This window comes from Gallinula chloropus (genome assembly GCF_964237585.1).
Source record: "Gallinula chloropus genome assembly, chromosome: 20".
Classification (NCBI taxonomy): domain Eukaryota; kingdom Metazoa; phylum Chordata; class Aves; order Gruiformes; family Rallidae; genus Gallinula; species Gallinula chloropus.
Window position 1 is genome coordinate 6,171,996 of NC_140105.1, and position 19,706 is coordinate 6,191,701.

At 40.6% G+C, this 19,706-nt stretch overlaps 1 protein-coding gene across 1 annotated transcript; it reads left to right on the plus strand.

Moving 5' to 3' along the window:
* Positions 1-358: 358 nt before the first annotated feature.
* On the plus strand, positions 359-15,334 carry ATAD5 (ATPase family AAA domain containing 5; the record flags this gene model as incomplete). The annotated part of the gene is made up of 23 exons (XM_084273507.1): positions 359-424; positions 1,352-3,141; positions 3,765-3,852; positions 4,435-4,593; positions 5,101-5,239; positions 5,379-5,463; positions 5,725-5,906; positions 6,753-6,910; positions 7,218-7,375; positions 7,617-7,906; positions 8,081-8,177; positions 8,661-8,743; positions 8,839-8,984; positions 9,091-9,241; positions 9,713-9,883; positions 10,307-10,425; positions 11,317-11,410; positions 11,624-11,688; positions 11,986-12,166; positions 12,896-13,080; positions 13,377-14,209; positions 14,907-15,071; positions 15,256-15,334. 23 exons carry the CDS (start codon positions 359-361, stop codon positions 15,332-15,334), a joined length of 5,484 nt encoding a protein of 1,827 aa, XP_084129633.1.
* Positions 15,335-19,706: the final 4,372 nt, after the last annotated feature.

A 19,706-nucleotide genomic window follows, 5' to 3' on the forward strand; every position in this document is an offset into this window, starting at 1 on the left:
CACACCCCACTCCTCTCGTCCCGCGGCGCCAAAACCCGGCTGATAGCGGCGGGGCGGGCGGCACGTGACCAGCCTGCGGAGAAAGGGGCGGGGCGACCGGCTACGGACCTGAGTCACGTGAGGGCAGAAAGCCGGCGGCCGTTGGCTACGCGGGCGGGTCACGTGGGAGCGCCGTGGCGCCGCCCCCTTCCGCGCGGAGGTCCGAATCTTGTCCCGCGCGCGCCTTTCTGCCCGCCTGGCGCTCGCTCCTGTCAGGCGGCGGCCATCGGGCGGGCGGCTGCGGCGGGGCCGCTCCATGGCGCTGGCGCGCGCCTTCCCCCGCGGCTGAGGGCTCCGCTCCCCGCTCAGCGCCCGGGGCATGGTGGGCAGGGTCGCTGTGGCCGCGGCGGCCGCCTCCCTCTCTGAGAAAGACGGCGACCCTCAGGTGGGGACGCGGCGGCGGCGGCGGCGGCGGGCCGGGGCGCCGCGCTACGAGGGCGGAGGCGGGTTGCAGCGGGGCGGTCTGGGCGGGGGCGCGGCGGGCGCCCCTTTGTCGTCCGCGGTTGACGCGGCGCGGCTGGAGTAACGTGAGGAGGCGCCGGGCGCTGCGGGCCGGCCGCCCAGCCCGCTGCCCGGCTCGGGAGCTGGCGGGCGGCCCTCGGGAGCGCGGCGCAGCCCGCGGGCCAGGCTGTCACGAATTGAGGCATCTCGGCCGAGCCCCCGCTGGCTCCGGGAAAAGGCGGTTTCGGTCTCAGGCACTCGGGTTCGGTGTTTAATAAACCGGGAGAGTTGCAAAAGCCTTCGTTACCGTTTTCCTTGGAGTCTTACAGATTCTCTGTGGCGGTTTGAGTTATGATATGAAATATGAAATCTCTTACACTGGCTGTAGGCGATTTAAAAGGTGTGGTTTCTCCTTTAGCTACGTCAGATGCTTATGGTAGGGCCAGACATTGCTAAGATATGTTGGACTTCTCTGCTAAGTGTTCCACAAGTGCTCTGGCCAGCATCTCGAGGTAACTAACAGGTCCAGGCTGCAGTGGCCATCCCGAGCTCTAGTGTTCCGAAATCTCTGCAGGGCTGTTCTGAAGGCCTGTGGTCACTTGCGGTTTTGGTGGTCTCAAATCTACATGGGGTTGGTTGGGGGTTGGGTTGTGTTGGGTTTGTTTGACATGGCAGAATCCTTATTTCAAGTTTCAATGGCTTTTGAAAACACGCTGATAAAGTTCGTGTGCACATCCAGCCTTAGTGACCGATGTGAGCTTTTTCATCTGAAAAAACACTAGTGTCAGTAACCTACACTGCAAATTCTGCCTTGTGTTACCATACAAAGTCATGTTTTTAGCACTGAGGTTGATGTTGAACTCTTTTCTAGCCATGCAAGAGACGGCGAGAGGAAGACACTTCTGTAAAAACCATCACAACATATTTTTCACCATTAGCAAAGCCGGTGGATAAAGTGTTGTCACCACCAAAACCCAACAATATATTGGGTTATTTTAAAAAGACATCTGTGCCAGAGAAAGCCATATTACCTGTTGTAGTTGGAGAAGGTAAAACACCGCTGGATGCTGATGACAAGGACTGTAAGGCACCTTTTAAACCACCTTTAAAGCGGAAGAGGAAAGGGAGGAGAAGCAATTTAAATAATAAGCTGAGAGAGATGAAAGAATCTGAGCATGAATGTGAAATACAAATCAGTAGTGATGACAGTGGAGAAACAACAGGACTGAAGCAAGATGGTAATGATTTTATTGCTCCTTGCATTTTAGTTGACAAAATATGTGTAACAGAACTAGCAGAAGATAATGTGCAAACAAATGCTGTCATCTGCAGAAAAAATGTGAATAAAGATGGTTCTGAAATAAATGAAAGAAAAAATAGGCTGAGAAAGTCAAGGAAAAGGAAGCACAAAGTAACTAAGGATTTATCCGAAAGTTTTTCATTTGAAAACCAGTTGAACGAAAAGTGTAAAAAGGAAACTGAAGATGAGAAAATGATGGTATCTCCTACAATAGTAGAATGTGATGCTACTATTAGTGACTCCAGTTTTGAAGTTCACGGGGATGATAAGTCATCACAGGTAAATAATAGTATAATAACAGTGTCATTTGAGGACTTCTTGAAGAGTCAGGGAGACAATAAGGTAGATCATGTTGAAGAAGATACAAAGCCAACGCTGAAAAATTCTGCTACAGCAAATGATATGGATAAAAGTGATAGTATTAGTGACCCAGAAAAGTGTGAGGAATCTCACCAGCTGCCACTTAGAACAGTAACTGTCCTTGCACAAGTTCATTCCGTTCCCCCCAAATTAGCTCCTTTACATAAAGAGCCAAAAGCTTCTAGGAAAATAGCTTCTATTTTTTTGAAGCAGAAAAGATGTGTAGGGGAAAAAGAAAGTAGCCCACCCCTCTTGGACAGTGAGCAAACCGAACAGGTTACTCAGAAGAGAAAATCTAATGTAGTTATTGAGGAAGAAGAACTGGAGTTAGCTGTACTAGAGACTGCAGCGTCAGATTCTTTGAAGCCAAAATGCACCGTGGAAGAAAGGCATCAGTTTATGAAGGCATTCAAACAACCAACATCAGATGTAATAAAAAGTGGAGTTAAAAAGGCAGCTGGAAAACAAAAGCAAGCTATGGGAAAGCCTTCAAAAGAAAAAGGAGGACCTGAAGATGATGTTCCTTCAAATAAAGGGTTAGAAGGTGGAATAGCAGAAGACTGTGTGGACAATCATATACATCCTGGTCCTGAAAACAATAGAACTAAACCCAAAACACCCCAAAAGTTTCATAAAAGAGGAAATAGAAGAAGGAAGGCTTCAGAAGCTAAAGAAACAAATGTCTCAAATACTAGTAATTGTAATGAAGATAATGATACAGGGGCTAGTGTTCTTATGAAGGAAAACACCTTGGATGTAAGAATGTCATCAAGTCCAAACCAGAGTGAGTTAAGAAGGAGTTTAAGGCAGAAGGAAATTAAAACATCAAAAAATGTTACACCTAAAAAAAACAGGATTAGAAATGCCTTCTCTGCAGATGAATTAAGTGGCTGGCCTTTTCAGACTTCCACACCAAAAGCAAGCAGGCAATCCTTGAAGAAGGGTAATGTGTATAAAGCTGAGGTGATAACAGTTCCCTTCAATGGAAACAGCCCAATAAGGTAAATATTTTAGAGTATATTCTACCTTTTTTATACTTTGTTTTCCTGCAAGTATTTTAAGAGTAAGATGTAATTCTAAGTTGGTTGGAGTGCATGCCAAAGCTGCATGGACACTGACCACGTTGGATAACAAACAGAGAAACAAAATTTGTCTCTATAAATGGGGGATGGATTAAGGGGGAATGGATTAAAACTGAAGGAAGGAAGGTTTAGATTAGATATTGGGGGGAAATTTTTTTACAGAAAGAGTGGCGAGGGGCTGGAACAGGCTGCCCAGAGAATGGGTGGGTGCCCCATCTCTGGGAGCGTTCAAGGCCAGGTTGGATGGGGCCCTGGGCAACCTTGTGTAGATCCAGGCTGGAGGTTGATGGCCCTGCCTGTGGCAGGGGGGTTGGAGCTCTATGATCCTTGGGGTCCCTTCCAACCCATGCCATTCTATGATTCTATGAAATGTGCTTGCACTAAAAGCATTAAAAAGACAAACAAACAAAGCCCACAAAACCAGCACCAGCTGGGGGGGTTGTTTCTGTTTGCATCACTGTATCTGTAAAGGGTTTTGCAAATGAGATTGTGCAACATTTATTTAAAAATTATTAATTTCTTAATATTTTTCCCCTAATTAGGATGAGGTTTACACGTATCAATGCAACTATAAAATCAAATAAAACTGAGGCCACAAAAAATGAAGACTTTAACACCAAAAATATAAAGGTAATTTGTGTAACAGTTTGTGTTTCAGTATTTTCTCATTTACTATATGCATACAATCGTGTTGATACTCACTGTTATGTGGCAGTCTAATCTAATACAGTATGGCAGCTCCCAGATGCCCTAAGGCAGTATTACTGTGATTTCTGACAGAAGTGCATGATAGTTTCTTGTGCAATTATCATACATTAGATTTTAAAATAGGTTTTACTAGTGTAAATCTACTTTTCACAAGGAAGAACTCCAGTAAAATAGCATGCTCATGGCTCTGCAGGTTCTCACCGGGGGTTGCAGTGTTTGGGCACAGAAGGACAGCTTATGCTTAAAGATGTGCCTGTCTGTATTTTGTTTGTTCTGTGGACAGATTGGAGGACCCCCTTACAGGGCTCTCATTCATTGGTGAGAAGTGTTTGTCACCTGGGTTTGCTCCTCCTTTCCTTTCTTTCATTTTCTTTTTTATAGTAATACAGTGTTATAAAATTCATAATGCTTCTGTGCATGTGGAAGAAATTAATATATTGAGGATTTACCAGCTGTATCACTATTAATTGCTGGCATTTTGGTTCTTTTGTGCTTGGTTAACAGATAAGCTCGACTTCTAAGAGTATATCCAAAGCAAAACAGCTGATTGAAAAAGCAAAGTCGATGCGGCACAACAGATCAAAGGTTAATGATTCACCAGCTCCTGTGAGGCGCTCCTCTCGACAGCGAGCTCTGGCTGAAAAGAAGTCACAGGAGTCTGAAGTAAGCCTATATACTTCATGGGGGGAAAATAGTTTGATGTTCTAGTGATTTAAGCAAGAGAAGTATTTTTCTCTTGCAAACAGTTCTTCTAAAGCACCCAGTAGGGTAAATATCCATGGAATGGCATGGTACCTGTCAAATAGTAAAGTAACTGCTGGGCACAGGCTGGAAAGCTCATCCTAACACACAACTATAACATGTAGTAGATGTTCCACTTCAGAAATTACTGTTTCTCCTTCATAATGGACAGCAAGGCGTCTGTTTCAAATGTGTGTGATTTAGACCTTTAGATAAAAGTAATTCTGGGCTTCATTTATGTAGTAGAGATCTTGTATTATTTCTGTGTAGGCAGCAGTAATAAAAGTATTCTATAATCTTAGGATTCGATTTGCTAATTACTAAGCTATCTAGAAATGTCTTTGCTTTCCTCAGTACTGATCACTAAATTATGTTGTTAAAGGAGGAAAAATTGTGTTTCCTTTCTTATTTTATTTCCTTTCCCTCTAGGAATCCATAGTAATTTTAGATTCAAGCCTGAGTGATGCCACTGCTACAGTGCAGAGTGTGAAGCAGAAGAAGCTTCGGAACTTAAATGATGTTCTGGGGAAAAAGTCTAGAAACTTGAAGGCTTCAAAGAACTCAAATGGTAATTGTGCTTTACTGAATGTGTTTGATTCTTATTACAGTCATCAACTATTACACCTTTATGTTATAAGGCTTTCTTTATATTCATATTTAGAATCCTGTATCAGTGCTATTCTGATAATGGCTTTTTCTCTTTGAAGGAAAGCTGGGATATCCACCTTCCTTCCGAGGCAGGAATGCTCAGAAACCCGCAGGTGAACCAATTGTCATCTTTGATGAAAGCAGGTCAGTTTTCAAGGTTCCAGTTGCAGGTGACTGATTGAAAAGAAAGCCCAAAGTTAAAGATAAAAATACAAAACTCAAATTATTTTAAATTAAAATCTCTAACAAATTAATTTAAACCTAGGACATTTAAATTAATATTAACAGTTCTCCCAAACTATTTTTAACTTGTGTATAGAAATATTTGAGATTGAAATACTGTTGTAAGCCTTACGTGGTTGGTAGTTCCAATAATTATTTTTTTAAATATTTTTTTCATTGTAGTCAAGATGCATCTGAAAATTCTCAAGATGATGATCAGTTCAGAGCAAAACGTGAATTCCTGATGAGTGGATTGCCAGAGTCACTGAAAAGGCAGATTGCAAAGAAAGCTGCTGCAATGGAAGCATACTCTCTTGCAAGTTCATGTTTTAAGACTGTTGTCCATGTACAGCAGAAGGATGACTGTAAGCTCTTGTTCAGCCATTGTGTAAATGCATGTAGTAATTTCTAGTAAATGTATGCAGGAAAGAAAAACCTTAGTCAGGTGAACTTGCTATTCTGACTGGAATAACTGGTAGCTCCCCCTTGGTTTGATCCCCAGTAAGAAAGCAACACTTAGAAGCTTCCAGCCAGATGTTTTCAAATACACAGTGTACAAGTTAAATTGATGCTGCAGTTGTGCATACGTGTATGGGGGAAGAGGCAAACTCTTTAATATGTAGTCAAAAAGTTAGTCTTGCAAGTTCCAATGTGGAGAGTAAAGAACATGTTGGACAGATTGGCGCAGAAACCTTCTGACAGAAGCAAAATACTTCACAAAAGAGGAAAGAACAGCTCCTTTCTTTACAGAGTGAGGGAGTGACCGGAAAGCAGGAGGTAGAAGAGCACTAAACAGTTCCTATTGCGAACTGGCTGATGAACAGGCAAAACCCTTGGTGAGTGTCTGTCCCACAGACACCCAGGGAGGACACATTCAGAGCAAGCAGAGCCCAGGAGCAATCTAGTGGAGAAGTGTTCTAAGTGAAAACTTGTTCTGCCTTTGGGACATGCAGTTAATAAACATGAAAAGTTGATGTCAGTGTGGTTCCAAAGAATGTTTATCAATACAGTGATAGGCACTTTGTATATATAAATATATATATATATATAAACTGTAAGTTAACAGTGTAAGTTAAATAACTTGGCTTTGTAATGACAAAGATGTAGTTAAAGCAGCATTTACTTTTATTTACTGTGGCATGGTTTTGTCTGTGAACTCTCTGTTCTGTTAACAAAAGGCTCCTCTTTGTTTTGGTGGGGTTCTTCTGTAGGTTGTCCCATGTGGAAATTGAAATCACCGTCCTGTCCTCTATTAACAAAGCTAAGGAAACTGAATACTGAAGTCACCGATGTCACAAAAATCACACTCTCACTTGGTGAATTTTCCACTGTGAATTCAAATCTAACTGGAAACTGTTCTGCACCTCTGGTTAGTACTGTAAAATGGGGCTTGTATTACAAGAGAAACGAAAAGAAAATTGACATTGCATTGTTACTTGTTAAGACTTGCTATTTTAAAGGATCCTGTGGTTTGAGTCTGTGTCAATCTAGGAATACTTTTTTCTTTTGTGTGATTTACCCATTCTGTATTGTAACATTTGACAATTCTCAAGGCTTTCTGCTAATCTCTGCGTTCAACAAGACAGTTACCAATTTAACTTATGCAAAACTGTCATAGCTATTCTGTGCAATATTTTTGAGTACTATATTTTTTTCTCTGTGTGTGTGTGTTACAGCTTTCTGGCCACCGACCAGCTTTTCCTGATACATTCAGGAAAGATTTACTAGATGAAATCACATCTTCTAATTCTCAATTTCCTGTGGAAAGGTACTTCTACAAATTTCTGAAGAGGCAAACAGAACAGTTGGGTTTTAAAAACAGTATGCAAGGTTAGTAATCTACATTGGGAAACACAGACACTCACACTTCTCTGGCCTAGAAAGGCAACTTGGAATTTCCAGAAATGTTTCAGTGAAAGAATGCTAGTGTTGAAAATAAATTGGTCCTCACATTTTCAGTAAAATCTTTAAGTATGGCTTAAACAACCATACAGTTATAACAGATGTAGCTTGAAATTTTAAAAGGGTGTGGAAATCTTTTACTTTTTTTTTTCTCATTCCCCCACCTTAGAAAGCATAGATGGCACTGCAAATTCTGAGGTGAATCAGAAACATTCTGACAATTGGAAGGAAACTAAAAGGAAAAGGAAAGAAATGGAAGACCACAAATCAAAAAGAAGAAAACAATTCGAAGGTGCAGAGACTGAAATAAAATCCAGAGTTTCCAGAAACCTTATTTCTTCTGTATCTGGGAAAAAACAAGCAGAAACAGGACAAGCCACGCATTTGGGAGAAAACAAAACCCAGAAACCTGATGTCTTGACAGAAGACACTAAATGCTTATCAGACCCAAATGTACTCTCAGGTAATTTTGTTTCCTGCCTGATTTTAATTCTCTTTGTGTTGAGGTAATGTCTATCTGATGTATGTCAGCTTTCCACTGTGATGCAAAAATCACATCTAGTAGAATATTTTCTACCAGACTTAATCAACACTTCTGCATGAAGAGCTACTTTAAAATAACATTTTTCTTCTGTAGGTGTTGAAAAGGAAGACATGCTCTGGACAGAAAAATATCAGCCTCAAGATTCCAGTGAACTTGTAGGGAACAAGAAAGAAATTGAAAGGCTACACAGGTAAGAGCTGGGAACAAAGATCCATTTTTAAAATAACTCCAAATGTCATGTTGCTCATCTTCAGAGAAGCACATCAACGATACTGCACTATGCTGGAATAACACCCTCAAGTCCATGGAATATGTTCAGTTAAATCCTATGTATAGGTTTTTAACTAATTTTTGTGGCTTGTGCAGAATTCCATCTGACAAGCAACACTAAGCTCTGAATGATAAAGCATTTCCCCCACCTTATTACAGATCAAGTAGTTTGCCATGTGACGTGTTTCTATACTAATCAACTAATAGAACAGAGAAGGAAGAAGGATCCTTTTTTACAAAAGAATCAAACAAACCCTAAACACTTCTTTTTTTTTTTTAATCTAAAAGAGCTTTATAAGTCTCTGAGAGGGATAACATGTGGCTGATACCCCCTAGTTTTATGTTCTGTTCCATGTGAATTTGTTTCACTTCAGTAATTTTTGTTTCTTCCTTCCTTTTATAGTTGGCTAAAAGAATGGAAAAAAAGAGCTGATTGGGAAGAAAACAGGAATCAGAAAGGGGAAAAGGAGGACAAAGAGCATGAAGGTGCTGATAGAATTTAAAATAATATATACCTTCTCTTTGGTAAAGGTGGCATAAAATTACACGAATTCTTTCTTTTCTCTTAAATAATTCTACAGATTATTTGGACAGCCTTGACTTTAAAGATGATAAATCTGATATGGAGGAAGAGACAAGCCTCTGCAATACAGTTCTGATAACCGGCCCGACGGGAGTAGGGAAAACTGCTGCAGTATATGCCTGTGCTCAGGAGCTTGGTTTTAAGGTGTGTGAAGTCCTTTCTCAGGGCTACTTTTCTTATTTGTAGCCAGTGATGTGAAAGCTTGTGTGATGTCTACAATTTCTTCAATGTAAATTAAATACCTTTGCAGATATTTGAAGTCAATGCCTCTTGCCAGCGTAGCGGTAGACAGATACTGTCCCAATTAAAAGAAGCCACTCAGTCACATCAAGTGGACAAAAAAGGCGTCAATGCACATAAGCCTTGCTTTTTTAACAGCTACAGCAGTGCCAAGTCACCAAGTAAGTTTCATGCTTATATCTCGGTGCTTTTGGTTGTTGGGGGTGTATTGGATTGGGGGGGGGAGTGGCTGGGAGGGCTCTTTAGGGGTTTTTAGGAACTGAGTTCCCAAAACAATTTTTAGACATCACTGTTCTAAAAAGAAATAGCAAATCTCAGTTTCTATTCTTATATAATAAGAAATGCTCAGTTGCTTAACACAAATACATACCCAATTAAATAATTACTTTCTCAAAATTACTAACTCTTGATTCTCTGAAGTTATTTCCATAGTGGTAGAGGAACTGCTGTGGCACTTGAGTAGAAAGTTGAACAGAAAATAATCCCTATATCAGGATAAAAGTAAAATAAGCAGAAATCACAGTAAAACTGTCCTGTAATAGATAAACTGTGATTTGTTCTGGATTGTCCTGACAAATGTTAGTTTGAGACTACATTTCTGTTGTAAGCTTAATATTAAACATATCTTGCAGAAAAAATGTATTCTCCAAAAAAAGGTATTTCACCAAGAAAACCTCCACAGTCACCAAAAGGAGCAGGACTGAAACGAAGCTTGCCCCCTAAAACACTTGCAAACTATTTCAAAATCTCTTCCAAACATAAAGGTCATGATGGAGCAGGAACAGCCCAAGAGAAAAATAAAGGTAGGTATCACTAAGAACTTGTTACCTTTGGAGGTGCTGCTCTGTGTGTGTGTGTGGAGCTCTGGGGGGTGGGGAAAGGAGAGCACAAGTTACTGTGCTCTTAACTGCCTGCAAGGATTGCTTAGTGCATCAGAGAGACACTTTGCAAAGGAAGTAAGGACTCTGTATCCCAGGGGAGTTAACTGGCTGTATGAAGTTCAGCAGACTTTCCTCAGTTGTTCAGTGCTGTTTCCTTGGTTCTGTGTTGGGTGGGTTTTTTTCTTGTTGTTTGGTGGTCTATGTCAGATTTCTTAAGTTTTTGTGTCAGTGTAGACTTCCTTATGCAGTGTATGTATGGGATGGTTTTGAAACCCGTGTCACAAAGACATACTAAATAGTTTTGATCTTCCCTTACTTCTTGCTCAATTTTTCACCCATCTAAAGGACTTACTCAGAATTCACGTGAAGACAAGAAAGATGCTCAAGTTAGGTCAACAAACAAAGAAGTAGAAGGAGAAGAACACAACAGAAAAAGTGCAACATCTCTCATTCTTTTTGAAGAGGTAAAATTCAAGTGAAATAAATGGGTGTGATCAATATGTCCTTTCTTTATACTTAAAGTATTTAACTGTTTTCCTCTTCCTTTCCCTTTTTTTTTTCTTGAGATTCAAGTAGGCAGAGTCCAGCATGAGGATTATTACCTTAAAAATTAAAGATCTAATCATTTCATCCTTGATTACTACTTTTAACCATAAATACTAGTTACAAACCTATTTTAAAAGAAAAAGATACTATCATTTATTAACAGTTGTTGATTGGGGGAACAGTCTACAGGATTTTGCTAATTTACTGTGTTGCATTGTGTCAGAAGCCTTGGTCTGTAACTTTACACTAGCTGCCTGCACTGACACACTAAGATCACCATTAACACCCCTGGAATTACAATATCTCAGATCACATGAAGTTCTTTTTTTTTCTTAACCAAAAATGTCTTTTGAGTCTTAAACCAAGAATACAAAATTACAACTGAGAATGCCATGCCTCCTCTATTTATTAAAATTACAGTGTTGCCAGCTGTGGGTTTGTCCATCCTCCCTCACTGGTGCAATTCTATGAAAAAGGAACAAACAAACCCAGACTTCCAAAGGCAACTAACTGGCCAGGGTCCTGGGCAGCCTGCTCTGGGAGGCCCAGTGTGGGCAGAGCCCTGGGCATTTCACCTCCAGAGCTCCCTTACAACCTCAACCCCAAAACTTCAGCACCGAAGGCTGTAGCTGAAGTGGTCTGTGCTAACAGGGGAACTTTACTGCACCACATCTGCTGTCATTGCCTGGCCAGCTCAAGAAACTTGTATTAATAGAATGTGAGTCTTAGTCCTTAACAGCATGACTGTATTCACAGCTTGCAGCTATCATTAAAGTATTGACATTTTGCACTTCTTTTGTTTTCTATAGGTAGATATAATATTTGATGAAGACGCAGGATTTCTTAATGCAATAAAGACATTCATGGCAACTGCAAAAAGACCTGTAATTCTTACCACCAGTGGTGAGTAGTGTTTGTTGCAGGAATTAGGCTTTACAAGCAGAAGAGGCTCATTTTAATAAGATTATTTAAATGCTTAAATACAACATAAAATTGAGTGGACGCTATAAAGCAAGTATTTAAAAGCAGTATCTTTATCCAAATACTAAAGGGTAAAGGAAAACAGTTTGTTTTGAACATAATGTTGTGACAGTTCACTGGTATCTCTTTGTATAGATCCAACATTCAGCTTAATGTTTGATGGCTGTTTCGAAGAGATCAACTTTAGAACCCCTTCCTTGGTAAGTCAGAGCTTGGGAGTGCAGATATGTCCTAAGAAAGTAATGGTCAACTAATATAAATGTGAAATATAAGTGTTGGTGTAGGTTTGCATTTATCTGATGTAATGTATTCTCTGATGTGAACTGTTTATAGTAAAGCAGAAAGCAACCAAATCTAAAGGTTTTAATGTAACTGTAATCTAATAAACTAATCTTCTATATTAAAAAGAAAATGTATTGCAAGCATCAATAGAAGAATTTGCTTCTGTGTGCTTGCTAGGAGTTGTTTTCAGTGGTCTCTGTCTAACTTCTCTTTAGATAAATGCTGCTAGCTATCTTCAAGTACTGTGTCTGGCTGAGAACCTACGGACAGATGTGAAAGATTTAGCTGCTCTGTTAAGAACAAATAACTGTGATATCAGACAAAGTGTCCTCTACTTACAATTTTGGGTTAGAAGTGGAGGTGGATGCTTGAAAGACAAATGTTTGGCACGTCATGGTAGGTTGATTTAATTCTAAAAATAATAATTCTCCATCTTAAGATGAATTTAATTAAATCAATCCATTCTTAGACAGGTATGAATTGATGGTAGCTTTCTGTGAGGCTGCTAAACGCTTGGGTAGGATTTGTGGGGGGGTAGTGTGTGGGCTGTTGGCTACTTCAAAGCCTTGCGTGTATACATAGGGAACTAAAGGTTTGGTTTTTATTGCACCTGTTTATTGCTCATCATTATGGTGTTAAATTATCTCCTTTTCCTCTTGTGAGTAGCAAAGCAGGGAACCAGTAGCCAGTTTGTTTTGACTCAGAGTTCGCAGTCCCTTACCCGTTTAGCTGTTGTAGGTAATTCACCTAGAAGAAACAGAATTGGAAAAAAGATAAAAATTGGACAGCTAACAGGCAGCAAGGGTGAGAACTTGGCCCCAAGGATACAGGAAGAGTATTCTCACCAGGTGTGAGTATGAGACAGCCTGGGAGTGAGAGACACTAGTGAGACTTCAAGGGAAGAACAGACCATTTCAAATGATTACTGGCAAAGAAGGGCAACGAGCGGGGTGGGAACACTTCAAAGATCTGAAATGGGGATGGGGGTGACTAATTCAACAGGCAGGGTATCCTTTATAAAAGGAATTGATGTAAAGAGGGGGAAAATCATATATTTGATGTGATTTGTTTCTTTTCAAGTATTAATAGTAATTATTATAATAATCAAATGTTATCTTTGTGCAGGAGATGAGTCAAACAAAGCAGATCACTTACTTCATTCTGAAAAGACTACTGATTCCAAGATTGATTTGTCTCAAGCTGATGTATGTCTTCAGGAGTTCCCAAAGTGTGATACAGGCTGTGTAGAGACATTGCTTGGCCTTAAGAATATCCTGTTGCCTTCAGAAGATTTGTTTACATTTCTTAAGGTATTTTTGTAGCTGACTAGCTAATACTTCACTTGACTACCAGATAATTGAATGAATCATCACTGTGAATAGCATCATCTTAGAAGCAATCCTCATTGAAACGGTTTGTTGTAGAAATGAGGGGATACTGTTGCTGTTAAGGGAAATCTGAACTGGAGCAGTCTCAGGGAACAATACCGTCTCCTGCCACATAAACACAAAGCTAGGATTGTGAGATTTTCTGTAATAACATTTCTTTACTTTTTAACAGCAACTAAAAAAGAGTATTAATATTTTTTTCACATATTACTTTACAGCACAAAATCACAACCATGGAGAAATGGAATAAACTGATGCAGCTTCTCACAGAATTCCAGATGAAGAAAGTGGATTTTATCTATAGTAATCTTGAACTTACTCTTCCCTTACCAGTGTGTGTTCTTTCAAACCAGCCTGAAACCTCTAACTCTGTACTTGAAAGGATTGCTCCAGTTTCTTGGAAAAACAGGTCTACTAAAAATTATTGCTCTGGAAAAAGGAACCTTGGAAAAAAGTCAAAAAAGGCAAAGAAACAGAAAAAGCTTGATATGTTGGATAGTAGTGATTTATTTGATACTGCACTGAACTATTCAGCTGAACTCATAACTTTGCCATCGGACAGTCCTACGTCATGTGCTGAAGTGGGTAAAGAAGAATCAAAACTGCCCATGAATAAAGAAGAAAAAGAAATTAAAACTGAAACCTCAGCAAATGAGAAAAGGTCTGCTCTTGTGTTTCAGTATCTGGATTCACTGACTGAATTTGTGGAGAACATGTCTTTCCTGGACTGCTGTGTAAACACTAACACCAAGGAACCACTGGAGTTTTCTAAAGATGAAGGATTCAACTGGACAAATGGCAAAATCAAAAATGGTCTTTGCGATGAATTCAGTATAGAAAATACTGATTGGTGGAGTTCCCAGAGCTGCAGTGAAATAAAAGCAGCTATTGAAGCACTCAGTTTTAACAAATGTTCAGTTACTATTTCACAACACTTGGAATCCTCTCTGTGTACCGGTAAAACACCTGTAGGTGACCAACTGGAGGGACTGACTTTGCATGTTCCAAATACAAGAAATGATGTATCCTTCAGTCAGTCAGCTGATTGGAGGTAAGGCTGCGCCAGTGTTTCTGGAATGTAATGCAGTGCTTGTCAAGAACAGCATTTCACAGGGTGTAGGACTGTTTTGGGTACTGTCTATCCACGTTGATACCGGGATGGATGCTGTCAGTGTATCTCACTACACTGCTGCTGGTGTGTGTGGGTATGGAAGGTTGTTTTTAAACAATGGGTGGAATAAGTGAAATAAAACCTATTCAAGTGTCTGAGTAGGAAAAGAGGTTAGACTCTTCTTTCTGTAAGTCAGTTGTCAAAATGGATCTAATCATCTCACCTGTGACCAGGTTTGGTCAGTACATCATGAATCACACATTCTGACTGACACCAATGGCACGTTGCTTTATATTTTTGGAGACCATAGATGCTTTCAGTTACACTGTCTGACAGGGGGATTAAATCTCACATACACGACTAGTTTGTGAAGACCTCCCCACGTTAGATGCTGTAGTTAAGCTAAGAGTGCTGGCCAGGCGAACTGCTGTCCCTCGGGTTTCTGCCTGAGAGCAGCTTTGTGACGCTGTGTGAACAGTGCGCAGTCAGAAGGTGAGGGCACCTAATCCACTGCTTTGGACATCAGTGTTCAACACTGCTGAAGAGTGTTCAACCAGGGGGATCTGATCTTAAAGGAACAAAGTAGGAACTGCACATTCTGGAATGAGAAATAATAAAGTTTTATTCTCCATTTTAGCATTCTCAAGAAAGCACAGAAGAGGCTGGGAGTCATCAGAACTGTATTTTCCAGAAGCCCTTTAAACCTGGGTAATAAGCAAGCCAGCATACTTGACTACCTCCCCACTCTTCGCAGCATCTGTAGGTCTGAGATGCTTAAAGAGCAAGAGAAGACTAAAAGAAGGTAAGGGTTTGTTTAACCTTGATACATTTCAATTTACAGGCTAGTTAAGTACTGTTAATAGAATACTTTGTCAAATAATTCTAGACAAGAAAGGTGAATGCTTGCCTCTCTAAATAATAACTATTGCCTCATATTTGAATATAACTTTGTCCCCTTATGGTCATTTTTACTTTTCTTTTTATAGGTTCTTGCATTATCTTGAGGGGATTCACCTCGAAATACCCAGACAAATGATAAACCGTCTGTCTCTGGACTTCCCTTAAAATTACTAACACCAGAAATATTTTGTGCCTAATGGTGATATTCTCACCATAGTTTGATTTATTTTTTTAACCACATTATTTTATTGTATATTCAGAGCCATTTGTATATTAAATTTCTATGAGTATTTAAAATAATGTATATATCTGTTGTCCTGATACTGTTCTGCACACCTGAAATGTGGGTTGGTTTGGTGCTTGTCCAACAGGTGCATTTATAATACTAAATGCACAAACTAATCAATGGGGACTACTTCATCCTATCTTCCTCTGAAATCTGTATATCACATAGCAAGAAATCATTTTGTAATGAGTAATTATCACAACTTCAGCAGCAAAGTTGTTTTTTTTTCCTGAGGAGACTGACCATTTTATTACAATGTGCCTGTTTCTTTCAGAATTTGCAGTTAAGTGTTAGATAACCTGGGGTGGAACATGGCAGGGAGAGGATGCTACAAGTCTTCTAAAACCTAAACCCAAGACTTTGTTACCCAGTCATTACAAAGCACTATGCCTCAATGTACATAGATTTGTACACACTGGTTTAATTTCATTACTTACAGCTGTTAGATCTGCATGTTAATCTCCTAAAAAATTAGAGTATTATTGCTGTAGCTCAAGCTGGACTCAGAGATTAGGCAAGACTTTGTAAATAACTATTATTCCAGTGCTGCTTTGGTTGTGGTAATATTTAACTGCTAGTCTTGTATATTGTGTTCTATTTTTATACTTGGTTTTGTATGTGACCAGGCTTCAGCCTGATTATTTGTGATTGAATCTGGTTTTATATGACAATAAATTTCTGAGGCTTTGCTACACTTCTGAATATTTCTGGTTTATGAAAAGTAAGTAAAACTTAGTGCTTTCAGTCCATGAAGATGATGTGTAAGTGGTTTTTAACTGGAAATATTTCAACCATGTACTTTTCCCCTTTAACACTGCAGTTGGGCTGTTCCTCTTCCTCAAACTGAGGAACATTGGTGCCAGGCAGTAGTACTCTGCTTACCTCAATGTTTCTGTAATAAGGGAGGCCATTTTCAAGTACTTTTTGTTCTCATCTTTTATATTTTTCATGTCTTATGTCCAGGAATGGGAAATATTTATGAAAATAGTAAATTATTTTAAAATTTCACATTGTAGATAATAATCTCTATAGCTTATCCTTTCAGTAGCCCAGAATTATGAAATAAGACAAATAAAGTGGTGACTGTTAAAATATTAGTGGGTTGTGTGGTCTAAGGAACTCCTGTACACTCTTGTAAAAACAAATAAATCTTGAAATTTTTGAAATTTTTAAATTAAAAGTATATCTGTTCACTGCCTTCATAAAGCAATCTCAATCTAACTAGACCTACATAAATGGGAAACAAGACCTATAAAGTATTGCTATTTTAAGAAATTAATGGGTAATTTAAAAGACATAAAATAGAAAGTGAAGGGAGACCTCTGAAGTCAGCTCTCTGGTTCTCATAAGTAACTGGAGAAATCTTTTCTTGTAGAAGCTCCAGACTGTGGTGTCCAAAGAGTAAGCTGGAATTCAAGTGTTTCACCTAAAAACGAACTCAAAGCTTGTTTGAATGCAAATAAATCATCACAAGTAGCTTATTTTTAACAGAGATAAGTTAGCAGCTTCACACGTTTGTGCATCAAGTGTGAGCATCTCTTTAATGTGGCATGGTTTGACCTGGCAGGCAGCTGAACCAACCACAGAGCTGTGGGCGGGGAGAGAGTACCAGAAAGGGGAGAGGAAAGAAAGCAAAAGGTCTTGTGGGCTGAATAGGACAAAAAAAGAATATAATAACAATATAATGTACAAAACAAGTTATGCACAGTGCCATTGCTTACCTACCACACCCAGGCTCTGGTAGCTCTTGAGTCAAACTCTCTGACTACATACTGAGCTGGACATCATAAAGTATGGAATGTCCTTATTGGGATAGCTGGGGTCAGCTGTCCAGTTTTTGTGTCCTCCCAGGTGCCCTCCACCTTCTTGCCAGGGCAGTGTGAGAAGCTGAAGAGTTCTTGACTGCTTGACAATAACTGAAACACCAGTGTTCTACCAATTCATCCTAAATCCAAAACACAACAGTAACCCGCTGCTAGAAAGAAAACTGAAACCAGGGCAGTCTGCTAGAAGAAAGCACGCTGCTCTGAGGGCTGGGCTGGTCTTGAGGTAAAGAGATCTGGGGCTAGCTTTGATTAAACTCAGCTTAAAAGTAAATGCTTCACAAGGTCTGTTCCAGCGCTGCAGAAGTTGCCTGCCTTTGATTCAAAGTGCTGCCCTGCAGTAGTTCTGGTCCTGCTTGGCAGAAAACACCTTTTCTTCTGCCACACAAAAACCAGCTTCAGGCAGCTTGGGAATGACTGAAGGTACCTGGAAGGGAAAAAGACAAAACCCATGCCTGCAGTCTACCCAAACAAGTAATTCAGTGAACCCAGAAGTAAGACTACCCTGGAGTTTCACAATTATTCTACACCTGATTGAAACAGTAGTTACTACTAATTTAAAACTAAAAAAGACCAACCTAGCAGCATGTCAAGCTTATTGCAATCTCAGTCAATTTTTGAGCTATTCTTTCTTTTTGCTGCTGTTCCAATACTGCTTTCTAGACTCTAAAGGAAGGTGATGTTACTCTGCAGTCCCAGGAGTAATATGGAAAATAACCAGTTAGCTAAGCCTTTGGCATGTTCTTGTAAGCTCACACTCCGTTAATGCTAACGCAGAGTAGAAATAGGGTGGGAGGATCCCTTCACAAGCAAGGCTGTCTCAGTGTTTCTCAAAGCCCCAAAGCAGGACAGGATGTCTCTTGACAGCTGAGGGCTGGGAAGGATGTGTCTGTCCCTCGCGAGCGGCAGAAAGCCGTCTGAGTACGGGGCTTCCGACCAGCACCGGGTGGTTTTTCTAGTGGTGGGTTTATAAATTGTCTTGACTATAAATAACCATTTTGCAAATGTCATGCAGAGTCTCTTTTTTTTCTTCTTTATTTTACAGAGTTTGTAAGGATATCACAAAATTTAAGCTAGCCAAATAAATTGAATGTATGGCTTGCAAGAAAATGATCTCTGGTGAATATTAAATCTATGTTTGCATTCTAGTACAGCAGTCCTTAAAGGGTAAGTGCTGAAAAGAGATTTTATGTAGGCAGTTATCTCAGGTTTTCAGACATTCTGCTTATTTCTGTTTATTTCATGACTTCACAATATTTAAATAAAAGGTGCAATGCAATTCAGTGCCTAAGAAATGGACAAAATGACTTCCAACTGAGAATACATCTCTAGCACAGTATTGTCTCATCTGCAAAGTACCCATGTTTTTACAAGATACATAGAACTTACTAAAGATTTGTTATAGTGCACTGTAGCAATTCAAGTTAACTATGCAAATGAAGTTTAACCCAAAACTAGTAAAATTTGAAATATTTGAATACCTTTCAATCTAGTTCTGATTTAATTAACCTTCTTGAAAATCCTTCCATCCTCTTAACTTTTTCTCTTCTATCCTTTTCTTTCCTTAGATAAACTTGAGTCTTGTCCCAGACCTTTTGATATTGGCTTTATCTTGAAAGAGGAACATTTTCCCCAGGCTTTGCAGATCCTGCAGCGCTCCATTTACCGGTGCTGAGTTAGGCTGACAGGTGTTTTTGCCTTGCAGCAGTTTGGTGTCCCAGAGCTCCTCCTCAGGCACTGTGTTGAGCACTTGCAGGGCTGCAGAGCTCTGCCGAGGAAAGCCTGACTGCAGCAGCATCGATGGCTGGTGAACAGATGCCGTTTTGTTATGTAGCGGGGCTTTTAGAGGTTATTTTTTTAGAGACACACCTGCAGGTGTGTGGATGAGCTCTGCTCCTGGAGACAGGCCCCTCAGAGCAGAAGCTCCCTGCCCACTTGGGGAGGCCCGTCCTGGCTTGGTGCAGTGCTGCACACAGGCAGGGAAGGGCTGTTCTGTTAAGCAGCAGTGGTACGGGGATGCTCTGGTGCCCCACCACCTGCAACTACCTGACAGGAGGGTGTAGAGAGAGGGGTGTTGGTCTTTTCACCCAAGCAACAGGTGATGGGATGAGGGGGAATGGGCTCAAGCTGTGCCAGGGCAGGGTCAGATCAGATAATTCTTCACTGAAAGTGTTACCAGGCACTGGAACAGGCTGCCCAGGGAGGGGCTGAGTCACCCACCCTGGGAGTGTTTAACAGACGGGCAGATGAGGTGCTCAGGGCTACGGGTTAGGAGAGGACAGGGGCGGTTGGACTCGGTGGTCTCGAAGGGCTTTTCCAGCCCGGTGGCTCTGTGGCTCTGTGCCTCGCTCCCCGCCCTGGGCCCGCCCGGCGCGGCGGGAGCCGTCGCTAGGAGGCGGCCTGAGGGGGGCGGCACGGCAGCGCCCGC